Genomic DNA, 15,958 nt, shown 5'->3' on the forward strand with positions numbered 1-15,958 from the left:
CAAGCTCAAAGCTCAGGAACAAAAGCAAACGTCCAGCAGCAGTCGCGGACCTGCAGTGCGAAGGCTGCGCCGCCGCCTCCTGCCCTCCCGGGACTGTCCATGTGAACGGTCCCGGGGGGGTGCGTCGGCATTGTTTATGCCAACACCACCACCCCCCGCACCGTTGCAGTGCGGAAAGGGCCCAAGATTCAATTTTGGGCTCCGTGGGACTTCCAATAGTGGCATCCCTCTGTCTTCAGGTGGGGATTATGAATCTTCCACTTCTTGTTGCAGAACTTGAAGTCTGAAAGCCATATCAGCTGAAGAAAAAGAATTTATCTTGTAATGCCTAACAAAGATTGCAAAGGATGACCACTGACTTTGCATGTCTCGTCAACTGAGGCTTGACAATCAAATGCAGCGTTGATGGCTGCCCTTCTTACTAAATGAACTGTGATGCCTATAGGAATGGGAATGTTGCTGGATTTCTATGCCTGAGAAATGCACGGATCCATGTTGTAATTTATGGCTGACTTGGACCAGTGGGAAACACTCAAGCTTCCAAGATGCCTCTTACCTCAGAGCTGATGGAACCCTCATGGTCAATTCCCAATACCACCTATTCATTAAGTGACAAATCACATTTGCTTAATACTGAGCTGTGACACCAATTTGAAAAGGCATGACACTAGTTTATTTTAGAACTTTTTAAATGCAAACCTTTTTTATTTCCAGACTGGGGGAGCAGGAAAACAAGACAACATCCACATTTTTAAAACTTTCAGTAAGATTAAGGCTGGATGGTTATATTAAAAAGATCTGGTACTACAATCCTCAGATAGGAAACAAAGCCAAAGGCAGGGGGGGAAACACAAAAAGTAGTCCGTTATATGTTGTGCGACCCACGTTCTGTTGTAATCAAGAAAGGAGGATCCATGCAGGGAAGCAGTCTTGTGCCTGAGCAGCTGATATGGAAACCTGTAGGGATCCCCTGATCACAGTTCTCACCCAAGCCACTCTGAACTAGCTGGACAATGCCATGAATGATAAAGAATCATTAGCTGCCTGTGGCAAGAGCTAGACCAGGGATCACCCTTTTAGGTGACTCAAGTCTCCCCCATTAAGGCCAAATCAAAGATGTGCTTATAACAACCACTGTGGAGGAAAGGTGGCAGGATATATCCTGATCTCAGCAGATCTCAGAAGCTCATCAGGGCCAGTACTTGGAAGGGAGACCACCAAGGAAGGCTCTGCCGAGGAAGGTAATGGCAACCCACTTCTGTTTCTCACGTGCCTTGAAAACCCCTTGCTGGGATCACCAGAAGTCAGCTGTGACTTGAAGGCACTTTACACATACATACTAGCCACTACAGCTCATGAGCCGGATTGCACAGATCCACTCTGCTAGGGCAAACACTTTCCTTGGGTGGAAGGAGTCTCTGCTTGAAGCAAGTCACTCTAGATGCATCAGTGAAGGGCTTCTTCAGCAGATCTATCCCCTCTTCAGAATCCACCCCATAATATTGAGAATCTACAGGTTTATTCCAACATAAATTAGTACTGCACATGATAAAGCTCTTTCTCTGAAGAACATTTCAGGTAAGTAGCCACATTGGTCTGCAATAGATGAGCAAGATTGAAGCCCAGTTATGCCTTAAAGACCAACAACATTTCCCAGGTATAAGCTTTTGAGAGAGAAAGTTCCCCTTTTGTCCAGAGGGAACTTTTGATTCTTGAGAGGAACTTATACCCAGAAGAACTCTTGTCGCGGAGTCTTTAAAGGCGCGTGCATGACGGGACACAAATCACCTTGCTTCTACTTTTTTCTCTGAAAATGACTGATTTTTCCTTCTGTGAAAGGAAAATCATGATCCGCTAAGCCTCGTACGCATTTGTGGGCATGTGTCTCAAGCCCATTCTTCCCGACAACATACCTTGAGTTAGAGGGCACTACAGATGTTGCCCCTACTATCAGGACTGAGCAAATGGCAGCACAGGAACCTATGTTCAGAGGGTAGGATCAAACGATGCTGTTTTGACATGCAGTGCCCTGCTTACATTGGTGGAACAGGAGGGACCCTTTCCTATCCCATTGTGTTCCTCATGCTGTTCCTAGGGGGTATCTTTATCTCTGGGGCATAATCTGGATACCAATTAGCCACAGCAGGGAAGGGGCAGGTGGAGAAGTCCCACTCTACCAGTTTCACTGAGCCATCTCCCACGGTCACATCCACATCACAGCCAGCATCCTGGAGCCCCACCACACAACCCTTGGTTTGAGGCAAAAGATTGTACCCCATGTGCATTTGCTAAAGAAACATATGAGATGCCAGGCCAAGGCCAGCGATAACTTGAACTCACCTACAGTTTACTCAGGTTCAAGCCACAGCTTTCAACAGGATTTTCTTAAGTGCTAACAACAGGATTGAAACAAATTCTTAATTATTTTGAATTTCTATTTGTTTTTCCAAACAATTATTCAACACGCCACAGGTTTCAACTTAAAACCTTACAGTATATTATATAAAAGGCTGATACAAGAATATATACAACTCAATCCAGAACTGGAATCTTACAAATAACCCAACAAGCAAGCTTCACATGTGCTGGGATGCTGTTGCTTTTATTCAATTGCTCAGACGGATGAGGAGACAAATTCATCTCCTTTTTGTGCCCCCAAAACCTACAGAGGAGGGAAAAAGAGTAAGATCAGAGTCACAATTACAAAGACAGTGGAATTTGGTTTGACTGGTTCTGAAATCATGTAAAGGCAACGATCCTGATGACAAGGGACGCAACCGGACACAGAGCTGAGTGTGTTTAAGGCTATTCATATTAGAATGTTTAAGCATGCTATATTCTAGATACATTCTAAATACATGGGAAGCACATGGTGTGGTACACACTATACTAGCCCAGTGGGACCATATGAAGTTGACGTCATTCTCAGTCCAAACCTCACTGTTGTCATTACACTTACTGGAGGATCTGGATCACTCATTCCCTTTCAGCCAAAGATCACTTCACAGACTTGTTGAGAGAGTAAAACGGGAGGAGGGGTACAAAGTTACCCTAAACTTGAAGAAAAGTTTGGATTTTTAAAAAAATGTTATAAATACTTTTTTAAAGGATCAGCAGAATAGTTCCTCAAGCCCTGGAAAGTAACAGGGCATGTTGTTTGTAGGCATAAAAGATCATAGTAATAAATACAGTGTGACCCAGGCTATTACTGTATACTTCCTAACCTCAAAAGTAATTTCTGAAAAAGACATCTGGAAAAAGCTTTTTAATTCTAAGACCTGTTATGCATGCTCCACTTCCCCCATGGCTGCTCACTTCGCAGTGGGATTCCCCCACTGCTTTCTGTCCTTACCTGATCCCCCTGCTGCAAAGTGCGCTGAGTCAAGATGCTATTTTACCCACTACCGCTGCCTTCCTTTTTCCTCCATAGCCCCTTTTTGGTGCCTTATTTTGTTTCTCATATTAGATCTAGAGTTATTTAGCTTGATTTAATATGGCCCTTTGCTCCAACAAAAGATCTACACGTTTAAAGGTAAAAAGGAGTCCTTCTAATTGATCCGTAACGATGGGACTAAGGTGGGGGAGGAGTGGAAAAAACCAAGGAGAGAGTAACACAGAGCTATCTGCTATGCTTTCCCTATGGAGCCAGGGAAAATCACTCTTGGAAACAGCAGAGATTATCATATCTGGAGCTCAGTGAGTTTAGAAGGAGGGAAAGGTGTCCATAATAGAAACTCTACCCCGAAGAGAATGTACACTCACTGCAGGGCAGACCACTAGTTCATAATAGGCCTATGTGTCTGATAGAGGATCATAAATTCAGTTTTTTAACATTTGGATGAAATGCTTGTATTAGATTCAGAATTTCAATTTATTTTAATTCAGAAGTTAACATGTAATATGTGCTAGGCTTCCTGTACATCTCCATAACGCTTTCTTAACCACCTGTACTGTGCAAATAAAGAAGTTATTGGAAGACACTACAGGCCTCCAATGACGGAAATAAAGAGGGGAGAAGATAGCTAATTAAAAAGAAAAACCACTGGAAAAGAGGGTGAGAGAATGAAACCAACATTGCGCCACTAGTTGCCACTGAAACAATATTCTTTAATTCCAGGGTCTGCAACCTGCAGCTCTCCAGATGTTCCTGGACTACAAATCCCATTATCCCCTGCCAGCATGGCCAATTGGCTATGCTGTAGTTCATGAACATCTGGAGAGCCGCAGGTTGCAAACCCCAGCTTTAATCTGTATTGCCAATCAGATCTCCAGTAGCCACTCAGAAGTTCTGCTGGAGAGGATCTCTGCATGACCCCATCCACTTTCTAAAACACCTGGCAAACATCATGGTACCATGTTGGAGACATGATTTCTTCAGTCTGGTAACAGCTTGGTAGCTATATGCAGCTTGGTACCATGTTGGAGACATGATTTCTTCAGTCTGGTAACAGCTTGGTAGCTATATGCTGAATAAATGAAGCACACAATGGGTTCTGCATACACATGTCAAAATCATGTCAAAATCCATGGCATGTTGACTGCAAGTAACTCAAGTCCCACTGAAATGAATTTCAGAATGAGACTAAAGGGTTACTGCTCTAGACACAATCCTTAAGAGGCAGCAGGAGCATAAAGGTAATACAGCATCTCTCTTACCCGTGGTGGTTCTTGTCCCTGAACTTGGGACTGTAGAACCATACGAAGGGCCAAATCCAGGAGGGGAAGCAGCTGGACTGCTCCACGTATTGTAGTATGGAGAATATGAAGGAGACCTGGGCAGAGAGACGGTTTTGATAATCTTAGTGGTCATTGCCAGAGATTTGTTTTCCAGTAGATACTAACATTACATTTCAAAGAGTCAAGTAATTTTGGAGCTATGAATGAAGAAAGAGTACAGAGGACGGTGAGGAATAAATTCAAATTTAAAATTACATCCAATAAAGCTGCAATACCTAGCCAGTTAAATCTTAGACTAAAAGTGTCCCCAGCAATTTTTAAACAAATATTAAACATATCTTTATTTAATGCTTCACAGTTCAAAAATATGTTTTAATTTCGTTATTTTTACCAAGCCATTACTGAAACTGAATAATCCGTTGCTTTGCTATGAATAATATTTCAAAGCAGGTTGAACCGTGGGCAAGAATAAGAGGAGCAAAGCAAAATGCCTTCAAATGGATCATCAAGAAAATTGACCTGTACTACAGATGAGTTACCCAACAACTACTGAGAAAATACAGTTTAGTAAATATTATAAAAATATTTAAGAGTTCCCCAAAGGGTGGGTGGTTGATTGAACAGACAGAGGCTAACATCAAAACAGCATACATGAATAAATTAGTATTCAATATACAAATTAGAAACTAAGGTTCTGGTGATTATAACTTCCATGCAAATGAACAGCCATGTAAGGCAATCATTAAGTCTGTAAAACAAAGCAAAGTCTCAACTGGTTGGATCTTGTGGATAAGTTTCCTGCCCATCAAAGAGCTTTTGCTGATCTCCCCCCTCCTGGGTCAGCCCACCATGCTGTTTTGTGGGAAAGCTCCCCATGGATCCCATCCCTCCCCTGCTGAATCCCAAAAATGCATGCGCACGCTTGCTTGCATGCACACACACACCAGCACCTTGTTTCAGGGCGATGGGGTAGGTCATACTTTCATGTGCAGAAGCCAACCCAGTAACTTTCCATGGGCCATGAGATGCCTGAGCAAACAAGTGTAGATAACTACACGATGTAATCATAATTATTATTCAAAATGGGAAATAAGCATGAAATTTACAGGCAGTTAGGTTATCTTGAGATGCTTGCACAGTTCCACTATAAGCTCCGAGTATTGTCAAGTTGGCCTTCACTTTAAAAATATACAGAGGAACAGTCAGCTGCATTCTGGCTAACTGACACGCTTCACAGTTGGCGTTAAGAATGTGTCGCATCTTCACATAATGGCATGCAAAGATCAAAACAATGAGACCCTTTTGTGCTTTTAAGAAGAAACAAATTATTTAGTTTTGTCATATCAGGATGATATCCTTTGGTTTTCTTCCAAGATGACCTCCTGGAAAAAACCCTTCCTGGCTAAACCTAATTGATAGTTCTCACAACAGCTTCTCAGTTACAGTCTGCTGCATTTGCTTTAAACCACTGAAATTAGAAATGCATTACAGCACTGATGCTCAGTGACCCAGGAGTCACTTGCAGCTCTTCTAAGCACCACTTTCTCAATGTGGAACCCCACCCCATATTCCACAAAAGTGGACAAGGCCATTGCCTGGTAGGGTTTGTGCCTGGCAGGTGGTCACCACCATGAAACAGCAGCTGCCAGAGGGATTGGAAGACAGGTAGAAGAAGAGGAGTTTTAATATTCTACTTTTCTCTATCTTTAAAGAGTCTCAAAGCTTACAATCACCTTCCCTTCTCCTCCCCACAACACACACCTTGAGAGGTAGGTAGGTAGGTAGGTCTAAGAGAATTCTGACAGAACTGTGACTAGACCAAGGTCACCCAGCAGGCATCATGTGAAGGAGTAGGGAATCAAACCCAGTTCACCAGATTATAGAGTCTGCTGCTCTTAACCACTTTGCCACATGGGCTCTTTATGTGTGTGTGGTTTTTATATAACACTTTATTTTTTTAAGAAGCACTTTATTTATACTGTCTATATTTCTGGTTTATGCAATTTTGTGTTGCACTGAATTTCTGCATCATGCTAGAAGGCTTATTAGTGAAATAAACTTCCTTGGGATGCTGTTGTGTTTCTCCAGGAACCTATTGGTGTTTTGCCTCAGCTAATTAACATGCAAGGGACCAGATCAATTCCCAGAACCATTCCATGGAGGAACAGGCAATGGCAAACCACATCTGAACATCTCTTGTCTTGAAAACCTTACTGGGCCATACAAGTTATCTGTGACTTGATGGCGTGCACGCACACACAAACACACACACACACACGAAGAGACAGTTCCTGTCCAGGAGGCTGACAATCTAAAGGACAAGATACCACAGGTCTATTTGAAAGTTGGAGAATGGCAAATACAGTAAACACAGGTTAGTAAAAATAAGTGTCAAGTGAAAGAATATCATTTGGTAGACTGTTCCGTATAGGAAGGAACAAAAAAAATACAAAGATGAAAATTAGAAGAAATTTGGGGCCCAAAACATACAAAGACGGTTGTTGCAGAAAATTCTAAAACAGAAAATGTGAAGCGACCGTGTTAATAATACATTTCAAATTACCATAAGTAGCAAAATCTTAAATTGTAGGTGAAAGGGAGCCAATTTAGGAAAATGAAAAGCAGAGATCATATAAAAAATAGGTATGTAGCAGAACATATAAAACATAGGTATGTAGCAGAAATATGTAGCACAAACAAAAAATAGGTATGTAGCAGCACATAAAAGACTTAAAAAGGTAACAAGGAAGACCAAGCAAAAGTCCATTATAGCAATTTAGAATGGAGATTTTAGTGACCAGAATTTAGGAAATCCTTACATAGCACATAAACTCTACGATAATAAACTAATATCTATTTTTAAACCACTTATAAGTTTCAGGTTTAACACTACACTAGGGATTTCTTTGCCTGTATGATGCAAGGTTATGCAAAGCTAAGAACATCATCAAAGGAAAGTGGTATTTGTCTGAGAAAGCCAAGTTCTATAATCTCAAGTGGCTGCTAATGTAATTTTAGGTAACCAGCTTGAAATGTATTTTGCCACAAAACTAAACTGTTGGATTTTATCAGGCACTGTAATAATGTTCCTGAGGACTGAACCAATGCCTGAAAAACCTGAAGAAACAGAACATGAACAGGTGAGATAAACAGTTCTCACAACTTTTGAAATCCACGTCCTTTTCTTCCCAAGTCAAACTGTGCAGAACCATGCTTAAGATTTGATGGTACGATCCGTGGGAATCAAAATTAACCTCTCTTCCACCCCACCCACAATGAAAATGAACAATGGTTCATCAGGAAACAGAAGGACCGACCCCTGATTAAAACACGCACACAACCCAAGATGGCGAATCATAGGGCTTACCTTCGGTTACCAGCTAGATATCCCAGAAGTCCTCCGGCACCTAATCCAGTCCAGAAACCTGGTCCTGAATTTGAATTTGGACTAAAACCACTGGCAGCTTCTTCATTCAAAGATAAATACAGAGAAATATTTCTTGTAAGTTAAAAAAAATGAGGAATAATGGCACATTCAGATCATTTCACAACTATCACATTCAACACAATGTTTTCAGTTTTCTGGCATCTTTCCACTTCCCATCCCCCAGTGCTGGTTATCTCCCCTCCCTGCTTCCCTTCTTCAGTGGACTGAGGTTTTTTAAGCCCTGGTTGTTGTGGGTTTTCTGGGCTGTGTGGCCATGGTCTGATAGTTTTTGCCCCTAATGTTTTGCCCGCATCTATGATTGGCCTCTTCAGATAAAAAAGTTTGGGTGACACAAGAGAAACACATCGTACTGTGACATGCCTCTGAAGATGCCAGTCATCAATGCAGGTGAAATGTTAGGAGCAAAAACTACCAGACCATGATCACACAGCCCAGAAAACCCACAACAGCCAATTGATGCCAGCTGTGAAAGCCTTCGAAAATACATTTTTAAGCCCTACTGAAGAACTTCAAAGAAGACAATCTGCTAGGGAACCAGAATATGATTTGGTTCAGCCAGCATTTATCAGTTGTTTATGCTGTGTTTAAGATTTGAAGCTGAAGGTTTGGATGGCTTCCATTTAAGTCCCTGTGTGATAAATACCGGTAGCTCCTGTGATTCACAGCCAACAGGTACATTATTGCTTGATGATAGTGAATGGATGTAAGTATGTGGACCAGATTGAATTAAAAAAACCTGCATCACTTTAAGAAGAAGAGTTTTGATTTATATCCCCACTTTCTCTCCTGTAGGAGACTCAAAGGGGCTTACAATCTCCTTGCCCTTCCCCCCCCCCACAACAAACACCCTGTGAGGTAGGTGGGGCTGAGAGAGAGCTCAGAAAAGCTGTGACTAGCCCAAGGTCACCCAGCTGGCATGTGTGGGAGTGCACAGGCTAATCTGAATTCCCCAGATAAGCCTCCACAGCTCAGGCGGCAGAGCGGGAATCAAACCCAGTTCCTCCAGATTAGAATGCACCTGCTCTTAACCACTACGCCACTTTAGTAGCCAAATGCCTTTGGAATTTCTGAACGGTGCATTCCAGATGTGTTTACTCAGAAGAAAGCAAACTGAGAACCACTTGATTCCTAGTAAGTCTACTCAGGATTGCAACATTAAAGAAACTTAAGTCAATAGCAAGAGTACAGCCTAAAAGTTTTTTGCATGCCTTTGCACTTAACTAGCTATAGATTTTCCAACAGAAAACCTCCATACTTTTTGTATTTCATGGTATTCTTAAACCTCCTAAGCCTACTCATAATTTCAGAGAGAGACATTTAAAAGAGGGACAGAAAGATCACCACTTCAAGCTCAAATCTTCATTTTCAAATACTGTTTCCAGCACTGGAGGTTTAGCCTAAATTGTCACATAAGAAACACAAGGATCTGCCATGAGACATATAGGTTAATTACAAGTACTAGGGATTAGACCAAAAAAGGTACACACAACTGATGTACTGTATGGAACAATATAGTCAAATATAAAAATCAGATTACTAGTTAGACTATAAAAATCCTTCCAAAAAGAACTTTTTTGAAATTAAGAATTCATCTAGAAAATCACCTTTGGTGATTATAGTTTATAGAGTGATAATGTGCACCTTGTACACTTCTGCATTATTATTAAACTGATTTGTTTTCAGAGTGCAAGTATGCACCACGTTTAGCATTTTGATCTAAAGCAACACTTTAAATATTATGCTTCATATATTAAAATATATATTTAAAATATTTATATATTAAAATTGGACTTAATGATAAGAGACAGACTATTTCATTATGTACTGTCGAAGGCTTTCATGGCAAGATTCAACTGGTTGTAATGGGTTTTCTGGGTGGTGTGGTCGTGGTCTGGTAGATCTTGTTCCTAACGTTTCGCCTGCATCTGTGGCTGGCATGTTCAGAGGTGTATCACAGAGGGAAGTCACCTCTGAAGATGCCAGCCACAGATGCAGGCGAAACGTTAGGAACAAGATCTACCAGACCACGGCCACATAGCCCAGAAAACGCACTACAACCAGTATTTCATTATGATTTTTATATTTCACTATATAGTTCTGTACAGTACATCGATTATGAGTATGAGATATACTGGCAACAGCTTTTGTGGACCTGAGGTACATGTCTGGTTTGCCCCATTTCTAACCACCCTCAGTTCTCCTGCCATCTGCCAAGCAAACATCACCCTAGTCCTATAGTCCAATAGTTCTACATCTCTGTTGCCAAATAGTGATGATAACTGTACCTGTGAAACCTGATTTAAATCCAGGTGGAGGTGGGTTCTGATGACCCAGCCCGTAGGTTCCTGATGGCCCATCACCATAAGAGAAACCAGGTTGTGGGTGGTTGTCGCAGAGGAACAGCTTATAAACGCCATACACCAGCACTACAAACAATACTACCAGGACCAATCCAGCCCCAGAAGCTATTGAATCGTGAGCAGTAGCAGAATGGTGACTGCCGCTGAAGTAGTTGGTCTTATATTGTCCATTTTTACTTAGCTCTAAAGTGTATTGCAAGCCACATGAGCCCCTCAGCACGTAAGGGTCATCCGGATAATCGTAGCCTTCGCAGCTAACTTCAATTTTTCCAAAGCGATATGAATGATCCATCTCTGCTTTGCACTCCCACTGAAATAGAAAAATGGGGGGGGGGGTGTTAATTTTCTCTGCATTCACTGCAAGACCAAGTTTTCACCAGAAGTATATTTACATTCTGCAAACTATGTAGATTTTCCAAGGAACTGAAAAATACATCATCGTTGAAAACTTGATAGATGTGATGGTGCAAGAAATTTGTCACATGTTAACATTATGTTGATCTTTGAAATCTTTCATTCTTTCCAATGATATCTTATCCTTTTTTTCTGCTGTCAAGTCACAGCTGACTTATGATGTAGGCCTTTCAAGGTAAGAGACATTCAGAGGTGGTTTGCCATTGCCTGCTTCCATGTCATGCCCCTGGTATTTCTTGGAGGTTGCCCATCCAAACTTGCCAGAGCTGACCCTGCTTAGCTTATGAGATCTGAGGAGATCAGGCTAGCTAGCCCAAGCTATCCAGGTCTTGGTCTTATCTAATCAGTGGATTATCTAATCAGATATATCCCACAGCTCACTTTAAGTAGTGAGCTGATTCAAAAAACCGTCACATTTTAAATTGAATTATTGAGCTTCGAATTACTTTGATGAAGATAGGAGACATCAGAACATAAGAAACTTCCATTCAAAGATGTAGCAGACATCTTGTGTTTGATCAGATACAGCAATTACTCCTTTGCCTGAAAAGATTCAGCTTGCCTTGAGCCAAAAACGGCTGTGTGCTTTTTACAAGCACTGTGTGTTATGCCTATGTCCCTATAGCAAAAAAGACACCAATAACTTTGCTAATGACTCAGTGAATTAGAGTGAATTATCCAGCTGTAGATTTGAAGCATCCATTACATCATGTTTATTTATTTATTTTACCTGGCAATATACCAATTAATTATCCCAACGGATCTATATGTAAGATCAGAAATTCTCAGATTCTCTTTCAAGACCATTTTAAAAATTCCATCAGTTGTTTCTTATGACTAGGGAAGCAGATCACCAATAGTTCACAAGTTGGCACATAAAATATTCCAAGCCACTGAGAGTCCCACAAACAAGGTGAGTTCCAGTTTTTATGCACCTAACAGGGCTTGCAAGGTGGGAGTTCAGAATGGCACTGGGGAAAGCAGCCAGATGAGAAATGCTTGACAACAGGGGTCTTTCACTCTTAAGGAATTGCAAATTTACCCTGAAGATTTCACTTCAATAAAGAACTGAGGACCAGTGCCCAGAAGAGTCAGCAGTGGCTCTCAAGTCACTGAGCAACTATCACTGGTCTGGAGAACATTTGAATTGTAAGTGGCTGTTTATTAGATACTTATTTCGTACCAGTTTCAAGTCAAAGTACCTGTACGTCAGAGCCATCCCAGCCTTTATTGTAACACTGGACAACATCAGGGGTGTACGCTGCACATCCAGCTGTACCTCCAATGCACTGCAACTGGGGAATTGGAGATGTCCGCCGGGAATTGGTGTATTGACCAGGGTAAAGCGTCAGGGCTTGAACATCTCGCAACAAGATTCTTTCTGAAAGAACACAGGCATGCATTAATTTAAGCAGAGACTTGAGGAACCCAGTGCTGAAGCTGCAGTTCTAGATGTTAATATTTACTGGAGCGGACAGGTTTAAAAGCCAACCAAAGAGTTTGTGTTGTGAGCTTTCGTCTCCTTGTGGCAAACCCCGATTTAACAACACAGGTATATAGCTACAAGGTTTTGCAATGACTGAAAGCATGAAAAGAGAAAGTATTTTTGATACCTTTTCTGCAGAAAACCATATAAGCAGGTGTAATGAAGAAGAAGCATAATTATTGCCAATCGAGATCAGAGCTCTTGTTTTGTTCCCTTGCCATATAGAAACCTGCCACATTTTGATTCTTCTACCCATTTTCCAAGGAGCTCCAAACAGTATACATGATTCTCCATTTTAATCCCCACAACAAAACTGTACAGCATTGTTAGGTCACTGGCCTGATAAGTTAGGTCTGAGAGAGACTGACCCAGGGTCAGCCAGTGAGCTTCATGACAGAGTCCTGATTTGAACCCACATAACAGTCTGACACTATAACCATTACACTGCACCTGAACACAGAAGGCCTATTAGAGTGTAAACCACTCCGTGCTTACTTGGGAACTAAACTCTGAGGGATTTCATTCCAAGGACTGAGCTATTAATTGCCAAGTCTAATAACGCGATACATAAAAATCTGCCTTGCCAGATCACACCCTGGCCACTACTGGACTTCTCTCCCAATAACAGCCAGACAGGTGCTTCTTCCCAAGCTGACCATAAAGACTGCTGCCCTCCCCAGCATATGCTTTGGATCAAGAAGTTCTACTGAACTGAAATGTTTACTAACATTCAAAAATGACCTTTCTGGATCAGACTCAAGAGGCCCGTCTTAGACCAGCTTTCAGTCTCCCAACAACCTCCACATGGTTGAACCTAACAAACAGGATACAGAGATTATGTTTTTCTCCTACCATTACTTATTTGTAATGTTGGCATCTCCCCAGCATATGTTTTGGATCAAGAAGTTCCACTGAATTGCTTCCAATGTTAAGTTATTAGTACTAGCATTATTCTATAATTAACAGCAACATCAATGATAATATTGTTGGATATAGGAATATTCCAAAAACTCTTTGTATACTGCATAAAAGAATGTAACAAAATAAAAATATAATATATCTAGTGCAGCAATTCTCCTTGTAAGAGTGTGAGTCCTTTTTGTTTAATTTGACATTTCTTTATACAATACATGGCACCACATATGATTAGACTGTATTTTGAAAAATAAATGAATATGTAATTGTTTAATTTGACATTTCTTTATGTAATACATAGCACCAAACATGATTGGACTATTTTAAAAAAATAAATCAATATGTAAAGAATTGTTTCTCTTTCGTTCAGTGCATGTGTGCGTGTTTGAGAGAGTGAGTGAGAGAGAGAAACATGCCAGCAGAGTCAGGCATTTTCAGAATTTTTGATGCTGCAAAGTTCACAATCACTGAACTAGACTGAAGGTTGATTACAATGGCAATTAAAACAATAAACAAAGTTTTCTGTGAAAACTAGCAATGCAAGAACCAATGAATGGATCTAACTACTAACCAAAACAACTAGTTGCCAGAATGTCACCGGGAAGCCTACGAGCAAAAGAAACACGATTTCTCATTCTTTGGATTCAGCATCTGGCATTAAAGGGGTAGACCAAAACCTCCATTTAACTATCATAGCTACTATACCATGTCCCACCCAAAAATAAAAGTATGGTCATTAATAGTGCAGCAGAAGTGTGTTTGAGCTGGGTGGAGGATGGCTGGGAGAATGGGGAGGCTGTTGCCAGGCCCTGCAGGAGTGGAGGGCCTTTCTGTCACTATCCGGCTGGCCCGGCTTGCTTATTTGGCCAAGGGGAAGGTGGCCAAGAGAATGGGGAGGCCACTACTTGCCATCCCTGTTCCTCTGGACCCAGCTTGGTGTTTGAGCTGGGGGACACTAGGCATTAAGACCCAACAGGAGCATTCTACAAGGAAGGAGGTCCAGGAAGTAGCAGCGGATTAATTCACAATTCCACTGAGATCTTTTAGTGGGACAGAGTATAGTAAATTGATACCCTACCCAATTAATACCACTCAGTGGCCCATAGTCACCTGTTGCATGGCAAGGCAGAAATCAGAATCCATGTCAGTCCATGATTTTGGTATGCAAAGACCTTTGGTATGCAAAGCCTTGGAACAGGAGGTTCCATTGAACTAACATGTTACACTGTGGTTTTTACTATGCTGAAATCCTCCCGAAGTCCGATGTCCTCCTCAGGCTAACCCAGCTGCAGTCAACCACACACCACTGGACTCTTCAAAATAACTGAGCTCAGAAGAGTCAGGATTCGAACCTGAGTCTTTAATATGGTCCAAAGCCAGCACATAGTTCCATAACTACATTAAAACATAAAATATAGAATCCCCACAGATTGAAATAGTCTCTATACAGAAATTTTAAAATGTAATGACAATAACAAAATCCTTGGGTTGGTCATCCAAAACCAGCACCTAATTTCATAGCTACATTAAGACACAAAATATAAAATATACAGTTATCCCCAGCTCTGATCTAACCACAACACCAAGCTAGTAGGTAGCTTGCTTCATATACAGGTATCTGTCTAGCAAAGATTAGGAACGTGTATGTGATAAAACAGTCCAGGCACTTAACTAATTCCTCTTACAGTAATTTTTATTATATCTCTTCTATATTTACTCGATATGAGTAACTTGATCATTACTATTTATTAAATCTGATAAAAGGTACCGATGGCCGATACAATTTTGATGGCCGATATAATTTGATGGACAACGTCTAATCGACTTAATAATGTCATATGGATGTGTTGATGCCAAACAATACAAAATTATAACAAAGACGCAGCAGTCCAGGGAAGCTGATGTTGCACTAAAACATCTGACTGACTTTTACGGGTTCCCAAGCGGGTTCCTTGTTTATCTGGCCGCGACAGGCTAATGCGGCTCCTTCTCCCGAATTAACGACCCTGACATCGGCCTTACCCTGTTTCTGCCAGCCCCACACCGCGCCGCTTCCCGTCAGCACCACCAACAGCGGCAGCCACAGCAACTCCCCGGTCGGCGCCGCCATGACTGCGCCTCAGCTCTGGACTCGAGCCTGCAAGCTTCGTCCTGTCAGTGACTGTGGCGACAGCGCATGCGTCAACTGTCACTTCGCTTCAACGTCGGACCTTCTCCCCTCAGCTCCTTTTGCAGTCTGTTAGGCGCTGGAAAGTCCTTGCGCAGTCTACCTTTGTTGAAAGCCCCGCCTTTGCTTCACGCAGAGCCAATAAGAGGGAGAGCCGGTTTGTCCAACGTCCGGATATGAGTGGTCTGATGGCTCTCAAAGTAATATTATTGGCTCACTCTCTATCAAAAATGGGCCGAGCAAAAGGCGAGCTAACCAATAGAAGCGTGCTTCGTGTATATCCAGGATACGGTTATTTCACGTGATCCATTGTTAGTAAACAAGGGGTTAAGGAAAGTTCTGAATGCAGAATTCTGATGGCGGATTTTGCTCCAGTGAATTTGGTTGGTTAAAGTATTGATGTAGTTGTACGGTAGTAGCTTCTCGGCCTATCGGCTAAGATCGAGCGTAGTACATCTTTCAAATATCTATTTTAGTATTTCTTTTAATAT

The 15,958-nt window shown here is 41.6% G+C and overlaps 1 protein-coding gene across 2 annotated transcripts; it reads right to left on the reverse strand.

Moving 5' to 3' along the window:
• Window positions 1-650: 650 nt before the first annotated feature.
• SARAF (store-operated calcium entry associated regulatory factor) lies at window positions 651-15,557 on the reverse strand. 2 transcript variants are annotated; one of them, XM_048504011.1, is made up of 6 exons: window positions 15,323-15,557; window positions 12,102-12,280; window positions 10,411-10,795; window positions 8,045-8,141; window positions 4,657-4,772; window positions 651-2,662 (listed from the first exon to the last, which is right to left on the reverse strand). In XM_048504011.1, exons 1-6 carry the CDS (start codon window positions 15,408-15,410, stop codon window positions 2,637-2,639), a joined length of 891 nt encoding a protein of 296 aa, XP_048359968.1. In that variant the 5' UTR covers window positions 15,411-15,557; the 3' UTR covers window positions 651-2,636. The 2 variants fall into 2 exon arrangements, with proteins under 2 accessions (XP_048359968.1, XP_048359967.1); XM_048504010.1 differs by having other exon boundaries at window positions 8,045-8,144; window positions 15,323-15,556.
• Between the last annotated feature and the right edge of the window lie 401 nt (window positions 15,558-15,958).

Source organism: Sphaerodactylus townsendi, linkage group LG07 (genome assembly GCF_021028975.2).
Source record: "Sphaerodactylus townsendi isolate TG3544 linkage group LG07, MPM_Stown_v2.3, whole genome shotgun sequence".
Taxonomy (NCBI): Eukaryota; Metazoa; Chordata; class Lepidosauria; order Squamata; family Sphaerodactylidae; genus Sphaerodactylus; species Sphaerodactylus townsendi.

Bases quoted from the DNA above. Each gene is read 5' to 3' on its own strand.
- SARAF (XM_048504010.1), bottom strand. From the start codon at position 15,410: ATGGCGGCGCCGACCGGGGAGTTGCTGTGGCTGCCGCTGTTGGTGGTG. The intron at 4,773-8,044 runs GTAAGCCCTATG...CTCTCTGCCCAG, and splicing joins TATCTAGCTGGTAACCGAAG to GTCTCCTTCATATTCTCCAT. The intron at 2,663-4,656 runs GTAAGAGAGATG...CCTCCTCTGTAG, and splicing joins AGGGACAAGAACCACCACGG to GTTTTGGGGGCACAAAAAGG.